We start from the raw sequence: 15,189 nt of genomic DNA on the forward strand, positions 1-15,189 counted from the left end.
CTTTTCTTTTCTTTTCTTTTCTTTTCTGAACATCCATTCACACAAGCATTGGAAAGCAGGATGCTGCATTCTGGAGAATTTTAGCTTCTCACACTTCAAATCTCCTTGCAGTCCCTCGAAATTTTTAGATTGCTATAGGAACTTGAACGTGGAGAAAAAGGTATTGGAGATGGAACTGTGAGCTATGGAATGGAGATATTTACATGCGTTCTTGGACTGGCATATGGTCCTCACAATGAAGACAGAGGACACAAAAAAGAGCATGCACCTTTTTTGTCCATTAACGCAAACTACTGTAACACCAATCCTGAAGAACAAATAGCTGACACGCCCTAGTACTGCAATTGCTGACAAGCACATGGGTTCTATAGCATTTGTGACTAGTTCTTTGAGATAATTTCAGAGAGCTCCCCTAACGTTTTATTTATTTTTTTACTTAGCTCCCCTAAGGTTTGAAAAATTACACTTACCTCCCTTGATTTGATAGTTTTAGTAACAAAATCTTAAAATAAATTGATTCGGTCAAATTTTTAAATGAATACCCTAAAATGACCTGCAGTAATGAGTTTTAATTTTATGTCTATACCTACTAGTAGTAGTAGTAAGTATTTGATAAACAACAATAATATTAATAATAATTTATCATTATGATAGGATACTTTTGATGGTATTTATTATAGATTAAATTTATAAGATAGAAAAGAAGATGTTCAAATAATTCATTTAAAGTTTATGAATTTTTTGAGTAGTGGGATTTTGAAAAATTTAGATGTGATTTTGGACCATTTATTTTTTATTTATTGTTAATTTTGAGACAAAAAATAAAGATCAACAAAAACATTGGATTACTAGATGTGACATTTGGTTACATTAAAAAATAGAGGTAATAGTGGTGATTGTACAGTTTTATTGGTAAAAAATTAAGAAAAGGAATAAAAAGAAAAAAATAATTTTAAATGGCATTCTAAATATAACAAGGAAATTTCATAAAAATATTTAAGGGTAGTATTAAATGATAAGGGAGGTATGTGTAATTTTTAAAAGCTCGAGGGAGCTAAATGAAATTGTTTCTAAAAAACCTCAAGGGAGGTTTCTGAAATTATCCCTAGTTCTTTTAGATGGCCAATAAAAAAGTCTCTGTAAAGTTAACTTCTCCGTATGTTTCCACTATTTGCATTTTTTGTTCTGTGTCGTGTCCTCTGACGAGGGCCATAAATTGCGGAAATACATGTGCTATAAAGCATTCCAATTGCATGTCAAATATATCTCATGAAACGACAAAGTGAAAATTGTGGTGGAAGTTCTCTAAAAACTCCAATGTAGATCAGCGCATTTCCCACTGTTTCTTCACATTTAAGCAGTGCAATTCTCTATAAAAAGAACTGGCCTCTGCAATTCTCTTTTGAAAAACGAACGAAGAGGATAGAAGACAGAACGTCAAGACGAAGTGGCGACCTTTTCTTAATTAACGTGGTAGCTGTGTGCACCTCGCCGTGTGGCAACCGGAAACTACGTGCGTGCCACTGGAAGCGAGGTAAATTGTAGACGAATGTTTTCAGTTATAAAATTGCAATCTAAATTCAATATCTTGCCATTATTTAGATCTTTTGTATGGTAGCCGTTTATATACTCTCACTTAATGCATTGTACGAGTTATTGGTGACTAATCGTTCATATTTTACCGCTTCAAAGTGATAATAAATATTTTGAGGTGTTACGAATTGAGTAACCTGGTCGGATGAGTTTTTTGATATAGTACGGACTGGACTTCGTTAGGCTTGGATTGTTGTTTTATAACCTCTCACTTAATGCATTTATACATTTATATTAATATACATAATATTAATTATACATTTATACATATGATTTACATTTATAGATATGTCTCGACATAGGATTCAGAAAGCCTATTAAAGGAAGTAAATTTTTACTTTTAAGCATGCAGATACACAGGTTGTAATGTGTTGTTCTAGCTTGAGTGTCTTTGAAAACAATAAATAAATAAATAACATTTTTTTTAGGTGACGTATATGAAATAAAAAATAATTAAAACTTATATTTATGATATAAGTAAATAAAATTGTGTAAATAATCTATTTACTCAAAATGCATTGTTTGTCTTTTTAGTTGAATGAATTGAAAAAGTAACAGATATTTATAGGAATACATTCATATAATAACATTTATTTATAATTTATACATTTATTTATAGTAATAGATAATATAATACAATTATAATATATTTATAAGAGTTTTATATAAGTAAATAAATATATTTATTCATAAATATTTATAATTGTATTATAAATGCATAAATGTATATTTATATAAAAATATATAAATTATAAATCACAAATATATTAATTTATACATTTATATAATATTCATTTATAATTATATGTATTTATAATAATATACATTTATACATTTATAAATATATTAGTATTAAAAGTTATATTGCCAAATACGTGCTATAAAGTCATATTGCATAGTATTCTATTTAAAAGTCATATTGCTAATTTATACTCCATAAAGCTACTTTACGTAATTGGTTTGAGAGGATGATGAAGTCTCTAATGGGACATGTCTGACCAATTACATACTTAATTTATGTCTAATGGGACATGTCTAGATTCCCGACATTTAATTTATGTCCAATACGCAAGTGGTATTAACACATTTATGGAATTGGTTATACTCATACAAAACATGCTTATATAAACATATATACAGCTATATACATCCCTTATCATGGCCTGGAACAACCGCCGTGGTGCTAGAGGACGCAATGCGGACCGCATGAGGCAAGATGAGGAAGATGAGGCCTTACTTCTTATGAGTGCATCGTTAATGTTAATGCATCCGTCACTTGCACACGTGGATAATAATCAACCACTTCCGCAACATGATGGTTCATTCACAGATAGGCAGTGGGTGGAACGCGTACTCTACGGTCATCATAGACGCTCAATAGACAACATGCGTATCACGACTGATAATTTCTTGCTACTGTCCAATATCCTTGTCGAGAGACAGTACGTTCCACACAATTACCAACAGCGCGTGCCCATACAGGAGGCGCTTGCTATGACTTTAATGTTGGTCAGCCACAAGCATACGCACCGTGTGTTGGGGACTATTTTTGATCGATCCATCGAGACGATTAATCGAAATATAAAAAAGGTGCTCCGAGGCCTGTGTCTATTTGCAGCTGAAATAATACGACCGGGTGACCAGACTGCAGTTCATCCACGAATTGCAAACTCAACTAATTTTTATCCGTGGTTCAAGGTAATGTGGAAAGAATACTGATTTTTGGCGACTCTGTAGTACGACGATTCTATAAAGTTGATTATATATTTTTTACACATATTAGGATGCCGTGGGAGCGATGGATGGCACCCACATCTCAGCTTGTCCTCCGACAGGCGAGCAAATGGCATATACAAATCGGCACGGGTGGCAATCACAGAATGTTCTGGCAGTTTGTGACCATGACATGCGCTTCATCTATGTGTATGCTGGATGGGAGGGAAGTGCACACGATGCGCGAGTGTTGGAGTCAGCATTAGCATATCCGTCCGATTTTCCACTGCCGCAACCTGGTAAGTGATGGGTCCAATATTTCAAGTCAAGCATGTGCTATGCTTTATTTCCACAACTCCTATTTTTTATCGCGTTTATTAATTAGAATAACTTTGTCAAATAGGCCAGTACTACTTAGTTGATGCGGCATACAGGAATGCTCCTGGTTTCATGCCTCCGTATAAGAACGTGGGGTCCGAATCTCCGTCAAAGACCTTGTTCAATACTCGACATTCGCAACTGCGCAATGTCATTGAGCGCACATTCGGTGTGCTTAAGAAAAGATTCAAATGGTTAAAGGGTCCGGTAGATAATTTCTATATGAGCACTCAAATCAGTATAGTCATTGCTTGTTGTGCGTTGCACAACTTTTTAAGGATGCACCAACCAGAAGATGCTCATTTTCAACGGTTTGAATCACAAGACGTGCACTTAAATGAAGAGCCAGAAATAGGCGGGCTAGTACCTCAGCCGTTCGCATTAAACGTGTCTCCTGCAGAGCTGGCGGAATGGAAAGCTAAACGAGACTACATAGCGACTCAAATGTATGCAGCACGAGGGCGACGCCGCCGTTAAGTGTTCATCGCATTAAGTAGGATTGTAATTGTCCCTAAAATATATTTTCCCATGTGTAGAATGTACTTAAAATGTCCTCGATTTCCAACTTCTAAATTAATCTGTACCGTTTGGGTATTAAGTATGCAATTGGTTTAGCGTAAACGTAGTATAAAATCAAAATTTTCGAAGTCAAAGTCAAAATTTTCGAAGTCAAAGTCAAAGTCACATGCTTAAATTCAATAATAAGCACCTGTCCAAACGCTAATTTACACGATTTACTTGCTATCCAAACGCCTATTTCATATTTACGCGATCTTAAAAAGTAACCTAAAAAATATCCCAAATAACTTACAATCCAAACAAACCCTGAGGAAGTGTTTGGAAAGCATAATTGGTGGGTAATTTGAAATTTTAAGAAATTAGCGTTTGCACTGTGTAAATAAAAGTGGTGGGGTAATTTACTGTAGAGTTCCGACATTGGATTCCTTAGGTGCAGCCTTTTGCACTAAAGTCATGCAAAAATTCATTCCTTCACGTGGCAACTGCATTTTGACGGAAACCTGCAAAAAAAATAACCGTTGGTTGAGGAGAGTAAAGGCATTTACTCCTGAACACAGCACAAAGGCTAGAAGTGCTCCTCTATTCGGGCCTCTCTTCGCCATTTTCATCTACCAACAGACGGGAAAGACAGCTGCAATCAAACCCAGCTTGCAGAGACGTCCGGCAAACAAGATCCTTGACTGAAGTTTTGAATCTATCGGACGCATTTCACCCTGCCGCGGTCGACGCTTCCAACACCCAAACGGAATTTCTTGCTCCGAGCCCATTCCACTTTCTCCCTATCTACAGCGGCAGGTACAATTCCCTCGATTTTCTGGATTTAGCTGCAATTTACATTCCATAAACCTGCGTTGATCTGTCTTTCTAGTTGTCCACAGCTTCATCAGCTGATTATCTCCCTTGGACACCTGATTTTGTGTTGGCTGTGTGCGAAGAGTAGATTTCGTTTATGGTAGATTAAAATGTACTTAGGATTAATTGAACCCGAATCTGAATGAATGGTGGAATAAAGCTGCTCTGGCCTTTCAAATTGGGAGGTTATGAGCATTAAAACTGGATTAACTGGATATATTGCAAGCAGGGAGATTTATTGTCTTTGGGCTTTTTTCTTATCATGGAAAGAAAATTTAATGGGGAAAATAAAATCTGTCCTGAATTTATTAGGAGGATAAGTCGATGTTAGAAGTTAATTTTGCTTTAGAATATGTCAATTTAAGCAGGTGAAATAATTGATGGTGGACAGAAGTAAAATATATTATGACCCTTAAAAAAATAAATTTATCACCCTTAAAAAAAATAATTGAAGTAAAATATATTCTACAATTACGTAAATTAAAGATGGACAGAAGTTGTTTAATAAAGTTTTGCCAAAAAATACAAGGGATTTTCACTGCTTAATTGCATTGGCCTTTGGCAATCAGTTTTCTTTTTTTCCATGGTTTCTTTTGCTTTCTTTCCAATTAAAAAGGTTTGCCTCATAACGCACAAGGATTGGACAAGTGTGATAGGAAACATAAAAGCAAAATATACCGGTCTGCTGTAAAATTTATAAAGTATTTAAAGTTAAATGTGGGTGGCGTCTGGATGCCCAAGGCAGTAATATGCAAAATATTACTGATAATGAGCCAACGAGTCCCTGGATTAATACTTTGAAGTTAGCAGCAAGTTACTTGTCCTTGGCATTGATCATGTTTATTATTGAATAATAAACTCATACTTTAACGTAGTATAAGTTGTTTAATGGGATGCTATAAAATAAGTCATAACTGAGATAGTATATGAAGGAAAAGAAAAAATGGTTTTGAAGAAGAATTAAAATTGGACATATACTTGACAACAAAAGTTTACATGAGCAGCCCAGAGAAAAGAATCTTTACATTTTGAGTGTGACCCAGAACCAAAGGAAAATAAAAGGACTAGGATTTGTGCCTTTTCAACAAAGAAATTGTATCAGATTATACGGAATACATAATCCTGCACAGTTATAGATGCTTGAATTCATAACTTTTGGTTCTGTTGTAAGTCTCATTTGATGAGGTTAGATACATGTCAATTAGCTTATAGACTTGTCGATTAGGAGTCAATTACCTTATTATTGTGGGCTGCTAATTTCCAGAATTAACAGAAGCATGGGATTTTTTGTTGATCAATGGAACTTGAAAGCTAACATGCTGGGAATTTGTTTGGATGCAAACTCCCATTTGCTGTTTGGATGCATATTTTTTGCAATGAGTTAATAATTTTACTGTCCAGCTGCTGCCATTTCGGTTGTTCTGAGGCATTTCTCTCTTCGGTTATGACCGCTGAGAAGAGGAAGAAGCCTTCTTGCGATTGTATGTTCTTTCTACGCTGTATTAGAAAGTAATTTTCGCAGCATATTCATTGGTTAATAATACTTTTTGTTCGAATTTTGAAGCCTCACCTGTTAGCTGTACGTCCGATTGCTCTACCCGTTCGTCAACTGCATCCAACAACTACATCAAGTGCCTTGAGGTCTATTTTGAGGCAAGTGCCTTTGTTGAGTTCCTTCTGCACCTGTTTTTGCTTTCACTATTGATTGTCCAGATCTGTTTCCAAACCACTTTAATTCAATTTCTGTTATCTCAGTCCACTGCTAACTCTTTTTCCCCATCAAACTTAGCAAATGGCTTCTAGGATTCACTGGACTGATGCAATGGATGAAGCTTTCCTCACAGCCTACGTCAGTTTTCGGGAAAATGACGTTTGGGACAAGAGGAAGTCGCTAGAGACCAACTACGACATGTTGGCAGCCCATTTGGTGAGCAATCACATATTGACTGTGACTGGCCAGCAATTGCAGACCAGATTCTATCACATCAAGAAGAAATGGGACCTGTTCTGCAATCTGCGTGGGATTTCATCAAAAACAGAGACCGGGGTTGGGTGGAGTGAGGACAGCTACTGTTTCACTGCTGATGATGAACATTGGGCCAACTTGGAGCAGGTATGGACTTGTCGCTTCCCTGACTTCTGTTAATTGAATTTCTTTGTACTTCAGATTTGAAAGGTGACTTCAGATTCCCTATTGAACTAAAATCTGAGCACTCAATCTTGTTTAAACTGCACTTGTTATTTAATTCTCACTTGTGTCTAATCCTTGATGCCTTTTCATCCTTGATTTTCCGGTGACTTAATCAATTTTTATATGCTGACTCCACTTGTTATTCCGTCTTATTTTCAATCCTCGAAGTCTTTTGATGAGTTAATCTTGTAGCTCAGTCATTACAATTACCTTATTAGATTGAATGATGAAAAGAACCTGTAATTTGGTGCACAACTACATATTCAATTCTGAATAGAACTAGATTTGGGTTATAAAGGGTTATAAGGGGAGGTTCCTGAATAATATAAGTATTTTCCTTGTTAAAATAACTTGAATATTTAGAGTTTTCAGTAAGCGCATGAAATTTTACATAATAAAAAAAATTACAGCTTCAATGAATTCGGATGACAACTCGGGTTACATCCCTTTTCATGAAACTCAAAAGTTAAACAATTCATTTGTTCCATCTATAACATCCCTTTTCATAACTGCATGGGCCTATCCTCGCAAGAATTTATCCTTAGTCTCAATAATTTAACAGGCCTGCTTTAATTAAAATTTGGTGCCTTTTAGTTGCTTTGATGCCTTTTAGTTGAGACTAAATTTGGTGTCTTCTATTTGTTGTAAAGTACAAAGGAGGAAAAAAAAAGAGTTGTTTATAGGAGAAAATTTAGTACTTTAATATTTTGCTAAACATTTTTAGTCAAATTTGTAACTGTTATATATATATATATATATATATCCAATTCTGGATAACCTTTTCTGAAATCAAAGTCCCTGTTCAATTAATATGGTCCGTGCAGATCTTTTCCTGCAAAGGTTGTTACTTGTTGGGACCATTACCAACTGTAACTTTGAATTTTGAATGCTGAATCTTGATCAGGATTGTCCTGGTTTATTTATTGGCAGAGTAGATAATTTTAATATCTCACCTCAGCTATGATCTTCCTCAATCCTTCCAAGTTCCAGCATTCGGGCATGGCATTTGTACTTTTGTTGATTTGACAACTCACATAATTGTTTGGACATAAAAAGTGTAAAATAATTTCAAGAATTAAAAATCTTATACAAAGACACGTTTGAAAAAACAAAGAAAACAAGAAAGCAAATTTCAGAGATGCATGGAATATTTCATTATGAGCTTATCAAAGCTTCTCGCCAAAGTCACACCAGAAGCAGCAGCACTTCTATGAACTTTAGAGAGCAATATGAAGAAATTTCTGAGCCATTCGAAACTTGAAAATGACCAATTGTATTCTATTTAGTGCCTGCACTGCTGATGTCAATTATAATGATACTAATGAATGGCCTTCTCATAAAGTGATGAGTTAGTGTCAAGCCTCTATCTGCACATCCCAAATTGATATCCAAACATCTTTGCTATTTTACTCTCGTTTAAATTGTTTTTTTTTTTGCATAGACAGCTGCAGTGCCAACCTTTTTTTATCTAATCTTTCATGTTCTTTCTTTTCTCCTTTCTTGATGTGCTTTTTTCGATGAATTTGACTTGTCGATTAGTGCATTTCCTTCAATTCGTGAAATGGGATGCTGATTATTTGGTTGATTTTGGTTTTTATGGCTCCACTTATTGAAATTCTGATCATTGTCGACGAAAAAAGTTGTTTCTTTTTTTTATTCATCCTCATTTTAAGTCTTTCTTGCTGAATCTGCTTTTTTTCGAGTGTGTTTTGGAGGCTTGGTTGTGTTTTCTGTTTCTTCACAAAGTAATCAGCTGTGGCTTTGGATTCTTTTATCCTCTCTGTATGGGTTATATTGGAAGTAAGATGTAATAGTAGCAAATCAAGGCAGCATTAGTGAGTAAATTTATAAATCTGGGTTCTTGTTTCCATGATATGATTTACTTGAAGTTGGATTATCCTTCGCTTAGTTGACCATTCTTTTCTGGGCAGACGGATTAACTGGATTAGCTTTGATTGGATTATTTGACTGCAAAATGTGAAAATTGCTCGGCTTAGCTGCTGGTGATTTGTCATTCACAACTCTTTCTTTAATATACAGAAATATTAGCTATCGACAAAGTTTTGGATCCTGGATTTAGCTATCGACATAGTTAATTGAATTAGCATTTTCCTTGTTGAAATAACTCGAATCTTATAATAATATTTTCCTTGTACACTATCAATTCATGTGTGCTCACTTCATATTTGCATTTCACCAGACCAATGCCTCGTACGTTGACTTCAAAAAAGAGAATTCATGCTACTGGTACGATCGGTTGACACCGCTACTGCTTGGAAGACATGCCACAGGCAGCCGTGCCCAGTCTGCAAGCGAGGTAGTTCCATCGGAACCGCCTCGCCGAGAACGGTCCAACACTGCTGCTAAAAATCGGAAGGGAAAAGGTCAAGCCTCTAGTTCGAGGGTGCCTACTCCGGTGAACGTACCAGAAGTTGAGGATGACGACGACGTCTACTATGTTCCCCCAGTTCCTGGTGCAGTTGGAGGAAAACGGTCAGCCTCAAGCTTAGGAACCAGTGGTGAACCTGAAGGGAGTAGAGGTTCAAAATCGACACGGTCATCTACTGGTCTTGAGGATGCTATAAGCAAGATCGGGAATTACACCGACTTCGTTCTTGAGGACAGACGGAGTAGGTCGGAGTTCGACTCCCTCTACGGCATAATGCAGTGCCAGGATGTGATCACCTCAATGGATATTCCGGACGAGTGGAGACTTGAAGCATGTGATCACTATGCCAAATATGAGAACGAGGGTGCAAGGATTATTTTTCTTAGAGCTTCTGCAGCCGATCGCTACGGCTACATCCTCAAGTTGATGAAGCTAAAAGGCTTGGCCTAGGCATGCCAATTATGTGAAATGTTTGTACTATTAAAGTACATTGTGGATGATTGTACTTGTATAACGTGGTTGTTTGTGGATTACTTGTCCATATAATATTAGAGATATTTATTAACTTCTTGTGAAGAAAAAATGTTTATTCATGCCAGAGGATTATGTTGCAGGGAAAATACCGTTTGCCTTTTCTTTTCTGGAATTTTCCTGGTTGAGTTCACACTCTTATTGAGATTTCTGAATGCTATTCTTACTAGTTCAGTAAATTTGCTGTCATTGTCAATTCTAAATGCTGCATGGTACATTTCATGAAAAATTCTGAATGAAGCTGCAGAAATAGAGGACCTGCAGAGATGTGTTTCTTTGCTTCCGGTGGTTTCAATTTTCCCAAGTTTTTCATTTTGTTGGTGTGCAATTCATTATTATTGTTTGGAGATGCATGGATATTGTTACTGTTTTGGTGCTCTGTAGCTATTTCTTTCACTTATGGTCTTCCACACAGCAGGGAAGCAGGGAGTCAAGTAAAAGTATTACTACTATTGCGTTATCTTGATGATTTTGAGTCTGACAATTGGTTATTATATTATCTGGTATCATCAGCCCTTTGTTGGTATGTCGGTCTAGTTTCAAAAGTTGCCAAGGAAATTTTTAATGAGCCCAGGAGGGAATACGTTGCAATCTCAGGGTTGTGGTACTTCTTTTCTTTTCTTTTCTTTTCTTTTCTGAACATCCATTCACACAAGCATTGGAAAGCAGGATGCTGCATTCTGGAGAATTTTAGCTTCTCACACTTCAAATCTCCTTGCAGTCCCTCGAAATTTTTAGATTGCTATAGGAACTTGAACGTGGAGAAAAAGGTATTGGAGATGGAACTGTGAGCTATGGAATGGAGATATTTACATGCGTTCTTGGACTGGCATATGGTCCTCACAATGAAGACAGAGGACACAAAAAAGAGCATGCACCTTTTTTGTCCATTAACGCAAACTACTGTAACACCAATCCTGAAGAACAAATAGCTGACACGCCCTAGTACTGCAATTGCTGACAAGCACATGGGTTCTATAGCATTTGTGACTAGTTCTTTGAGATAATTTCAGAGAGCTCCCCTAACGTTTTATTTATTTTTTTACTTAGCTCCCCTAAGGTTTGAAAAATTACACTTACCTCCCTTGATTTGATAGTTTTAGTAACAAAATCTTAAAATAAATTGATTCGGTCAAATTTTTAAATGAATACCCTAAAATGACCTGCAGTAATGAGTTTTAATTTTATGTCTATACCTACTAGTAGTAGTAGTAAGTATTTGATAAACAACAATAATATTAATAATAATTTATCATTATGATAGGATACTTTTGATGGTATTTATTATAGATTAAATTTATAAGATAGAAAAGAAGATGTTCAAATAATTCATTTAAAGTTTATGAATTTTTTGAGTAGTGGGATTTTGAAAAATTTAGATGTGATTTTGGACCATTTATTTTTTATTTATTGTTAATTTTGAGACAAAAAATAAAGATCAACAAAAACATTGGATTACTAGATGTGACATTTGGTTACATTAAAAAATAGAGGTAATAGTGGTGATTGTACAGTTTTATTGGTAAAAAATTAAGAAAAGGAATAAAAAGAAAAAAATAATTTTAAATGGCATTCTAAATATAACAAGGAAATTTCATAAAAATATTTAAGGGTAGTATTAAATGATAAGGGAGGTATGTGTAATTTTTAAAAGCTCGAGGGAGCTAAATGAAATTGTTTCTAAAAAACCTCAAGGGAGGTTTCTGAAATTATCCCTAGTTCTTTTAGATGGCCAATAAAAAAGTCTCTGTAAAGTTAACTTCTCCGTATGTTTCCACTATTTGCATTTTTTGTTCTGTGTCGTGTCCTCTGACGAGGGCCATAAATTGCGGAAATACATGTGCTATAAAGCATTCCAATTGCATGTCAAATATATCTCATGAAACGACAAAGTGAAAATTGTGGTGGAAGTTCTCTAAAAACTCCAATGTAGATCAGCGCATTTCCCACTGTTTCTTCACATTTAAGCAGTGCAATTCTCTATAAAAAGAACTGGCCTCTGCAATTCTCTTTTGAAAAACGAACGAAGAGGATAGAAGACAGAACGTCAAGACGAAGTGGCGACCTTTTCTTAATTAACGTGGTAGCTGTGTGCACCTCGCCGTGTGGCAACCGGAAACTACGTGCGTGCCACTGGAAGCGAGGTAAATTGTAGACGAATGTTTTCAGTTATAAAATTGCAATCTAAATTCAATATCTTGCCATTATTTAGATCTTTTGTATGGTAGCCGTTTATATACTCTCACTTAATGCATTGTACGAGTTATTGGTGACTAATCGTTCATATTTTACCGCTTCAAAGTGATAATAAATATTTTGAGGTGTTACGAATTGAGTAACCTGGTCGGATGAGTTTTTTGATATAGTACGGACTGGACTTCGTTAGGCTTGGATTGTTGTTTTATAACCTCTCACTTAATGCATTTATACATTTATATTAATATACATAATATTAATTATACATTTATACATATGATTTACATTTATAGATATGTCTCGACATAGGATTCAGAAAGCCTATTAAAGGAAGTAAATTTTTACTTTTAAGCATGCAGATACACAGGTTGTAATGTGTTGTTCTAGCTTGAGTGTCTTTGAAAACAATAAATAAATAAATAACATTTTTTTTAGGTGACGTATATGAAATAAAAAATAATTAAAACTTATATTTATGATATAAGTAAATAAAATTGTGTAAATAATCTATTTACTCAAAATGCATTGTTTGTCTTTTTAGTTGAATGAATTGAAAAAGTAACAGATATTTATAGGAATACATTCATATAATAACATTTATTTATAATTTATACATTTATTTATAGTAATAGATAATATAATACAATTATAATATATTTATAAGAGTTTTATATAAGTAAATAAATATATTTATTCATAAATATTTATAATTGTATTATAAATGCATAAATGTATATTTATATAAAAATATATAAATTATAAATCACAAATATATTAATTTATACATTTATATAATATTCATTTATAATTATATGTATTTATAATAATATACATTTATACATTTATAAATATATTAGTATTAAAAGTTATATTGCCAAATACGTGCTATAAAGTCATATTGCATAGTATTCTATTTAAAAGTCATATTGCTAATTTATACTCCATAAAGCTACTTTACGTAATTGGTTTGAGAGGATGATGAAGTCTCTAATGGGACATGTCTGACCAATTACATACTTAATTTATGTCTAATGGGACATGTCTAGATTCCCGACATTTAATTTATGTCCAATACGCAAGTGGTATTAACACATTTATGGAATTGGTTATACTCATACAAAACATGCTTATATAAACATATATACAGCTATATACATCCCTTATCATGGCCTGGAACAACCGCCGTGGTGCTAGAGGACGCAATGCGGACCGCATGAGGCAAGATGAGGAAGATGAGGCCTTACTTCTTATGAGTGCATCGTTAATGTTAATGCATCCGTCACTTGCACACGTGGATAATAATCAACCACTTCCGCAACATGATGGTTCATTCACAGATAGGCAGTGGGTGGAACGCGTACTCTACGGTCATCATAGACGCTCAATAGACAACATGCGTATCACGACTGATAATTTCTTGCTACTGTCCAATATCCTTGTCGAGAGACAGTACGTTCCACACAATTACCAACAGCGCGTGCCCATACAGGAGGCGCTTGCTATGACTTTAATGTTGGTCAGCCACAAGCATACGCACCGTGTGTTGGGGACTATTTTTGATCGATCCATCGAGACGATTAATCGAAATATAAAAAAGGTGCTCCGAGGCCTGTGTCTATTTGCAGCTGAAATAATACGACCGGGTGACCAGACTGCAGTTCATCCACGAATTGCAAACTCAACTAATTTTTATCCGTGGTTCAAGGTAATGTGGAAAGAATACTGATTTTTGGCGACTCTGTAGTACGACGATTCTATAAAGTTGATTATATATTTTTTACACATATTAGGATGCCGTGGGAGCGATGGATGGCACCCACATCTCAGCTTGTCCTCCGACAGGCGAGCAAATGGCATATACAAATCGGCACGGGTGGCAATCACAGAATGTTCTGGCAGTTTGTGACCATGACATGCGCTTCATCTATGTGTATGCTGGATGGGAGGGAAGTGCACACGATGCGCGAGTGTTGGAGTCAGCATTAGCATATCCGTCCGATTTTCCACTGCCGCAACCTGGTAAGTGATGGGTCCAATATTTCAAGTCAAGCATGTGCTATGCTTTATTTCCACAACTCCTATTTTTTATCGCGTTTATTAATTAGAATAACTTTGTCAAATAGGCCAGTACTACTTAGTTGATGCGGCATACAGGAATGCTCCTGGTTTCATGCCTCCGTATAAGAACGTGGGGTCCGAATCTCCGTCAAAGACCTTGTTCAATACTCGACATTCGCAACTGCGCAATGTCATTGAGCGCACATTCGGTGTGCTTAAGAAAAGATTCAAATGGTTAAAGGGTCCGGTAGATAATTTCTATATGAGCACTCAAATCAGTATAGTCATTGCTTGTTGTGCGTTGCACAACTTTTTAAGGATGCACCAACCAGAAGATGCTCATTTTCAACGGTTTGAATCACAAGACGTGCACTTAAATGAAGAGCCAGAAATAGGCGGGCTAGTACCTCAGCCGTTCGCATTAAACGTGTCTCCTGCAGAGCTGGCGGAATGGAAAGCTAAACGAGACTACATAGCGACTCAAATGTATGCAGCACGAGGGCGACGCCGCCGTTAAGTGTTCATCGCATTAAGTAGGATTGTAATTGTCCCTAAAATATATTTTCCCATGTGTAGAATGTACTTAAAATGTCCTCGATTTCCAACTTCTAAATTAATCTGTACCGTTTGGGTATTAAGTATGCAATTGGTTTAGCGTAAACGTAGTATAAAATCAAAATTTTCGAAGTCAAAGTCAAAATTTTCGAAGTCAAAGTCAAAGTCACATGCTTAAATTCAATAATAAGCACCTGTCCAAACGCTAATTTAC

At 35.5% G+C, this 15,189-nt stretch overlaps 3 protein-coding genes across 5 annotated transcripts; all 3 read left to right on the plus strand.

Annotated features, from left to right (window-relative positions):
• Positions 1 to 2,751: 2,751 nt before the first annotated feature.
• On the plus strand, positions 2,752 to 4,161 carry LOC140011266 (uncharacterized). The gene is made up of 3 exons (XM_072060042.1): positions 2,752 to 3,291; positions 3,377 to 3,605; positions 3,710 to 4,161. Exons 1-3 carry the CDS (start codon positions 2,752 to 2,754, stop codon positions 4,159 to 4,161), a joined length of 1,221 nt encoding a protein of 406 aa, XP_071916143.1.
• A 518-nt stretch (positions 4,162 to 4,679) lies between these two features.
• Positions 4,680 to 10,255, plus strand: LOC140011474 (uncharacterized). 3 transcript variants are annotated; one of them, XM_072060408.1, is made up of 5 exons: positions 4,680 to 4,998; positions 6,457 to 6,536; positions 6,620 to 6,708; positions 6,845 to 7,168; positions 9,447 to 10,255. In XM_072060408.1, the coding sequence occupies exons 2-5, from the start codon at positions 6,500 to 6,502 to the stop codon at positions 10,083 to 10,085; spliced, it is 1,089 nt and encodes a 362-aa protein (XP_071916509.1). In that variant the 5' UTR covers positions 4,680 to 4,998; positions 6,457 to 6,499; the 3' UTR covers positions 10,086 to 10,255. The 3 variants fall into 3 exon arrangements, with proteins under 3 accessions (XP_071916509.1, XP_071916512.1, XP_071916510.1); XM_072060411.1 differs by lacking the exon at positions 6,457 to 6,536 and having other exon boundaries at positions 4,681 to 4,998; positions 6,633 to 6,708; XM_072060409.1 differs by lacking the exon at positions 6,457 to 6,536 and having other exon boundaries at positions 4,683 to 4,998.
• Positions 10,256 to 13,527: 3,272 nt separating this feature from the next.
• On the plus strand, positions 13,528 to 14,937 carry LOC140011267 (uncharacterized). The gene is made up of 3 exons (XM_072060043.1): positions 13,528 to 14,067; positions 14,153 to 14,381; positions 14,486 to 14,937. The coding sequence occupies exons 1-3, from the start codon at positions 13,528 to 13,530 to the stop codon at positions 14,935 to 14,937; spliced, it is 1,221 nt and encodes a 406-aa protein (XP_071916144.1).
• Positions 14,938 to 15,189: the final 252 nt, after the last annotated feature.

This window comes from Coffea arabica, chromosome 7e (assembly GCF_036785885.1).
Source record: "Coffea arabica cultivar ET-39 chromosome 7e, Coffea Arabica ET-39 HiFi, whole genome shotgun sequence".
Taxonomy (NCBI): domain Eukaryota; kingdom Viridiplantae; phylum Streptophyta; class Magnoliopsida; order Gentianales; family Rubiaceae; genus Coffea; species Coffea arabica.

Bases quoted from the DNA above. Each gene is read 5' to 3' on its own strand.
- LOC140011266 (XM_072060042.1), top strand. From the start codon at position 2,752: ATGGCCTGGAACAACCGCCGTGGTGCTAGAGGACGCAATGCGGACCGC. The intron at 3,292-3,376 runs GTAATGTGGAAA...TACACATATTAG, and splicing joins ATTTTTATCCGTGGTTCAAG to GATGCCGTGGGAGCGATGGA. The intron at 3,606-3,709 runs GTAAGTGATGGG...TTTGTCAAATAG, and splicing joins TTTTCCACTGCCGCAACCTG to GCCAGTACTACTTAGTTGAT.
- LOC140011267 (XM_072060043.1), top strand. From the start codon at position 13,528: ATGGCCTGGAACAACCGCCGTGGTGCTAGAGGACGCAATGCGGACCGC. The intron at 14,068-14,152 runs GTAATGTGGAAA...TACACATATTAG, and splicing joins ATTTTTATCCGTGGTTCAAG to GATGCCGTGGGAGCGATGGA. The intron at 14,382-14,485 runs GTAAGTGATGGG...TTTGTCAAATAG, and splicing joins TTTTCCACTGCCGCAACCTG to GCCAGTACTACTTAGTTGAT.
- LOC140011474 (XM_072060408.1), top strand. From the start codon at position 6,500: ATGACCGCTGAGAAGAGGAAGAAGCCTTCTTGCGATT. The intron at 6,709-6,844 runs GCAAGTGCCTTT...CATCAAACTTAG, and splicing joins GCCTTGAGGTCTATTTTGAG to CAAATGGCTTCTAGGATTCA. The intron at 7,169-9,446 runs GTATGGACTTGT...GCATTTCACCAG, and splicing joins ATTGGGCCAACTTGGAGCAG to ACCAATGCCTCGTACGTTGA.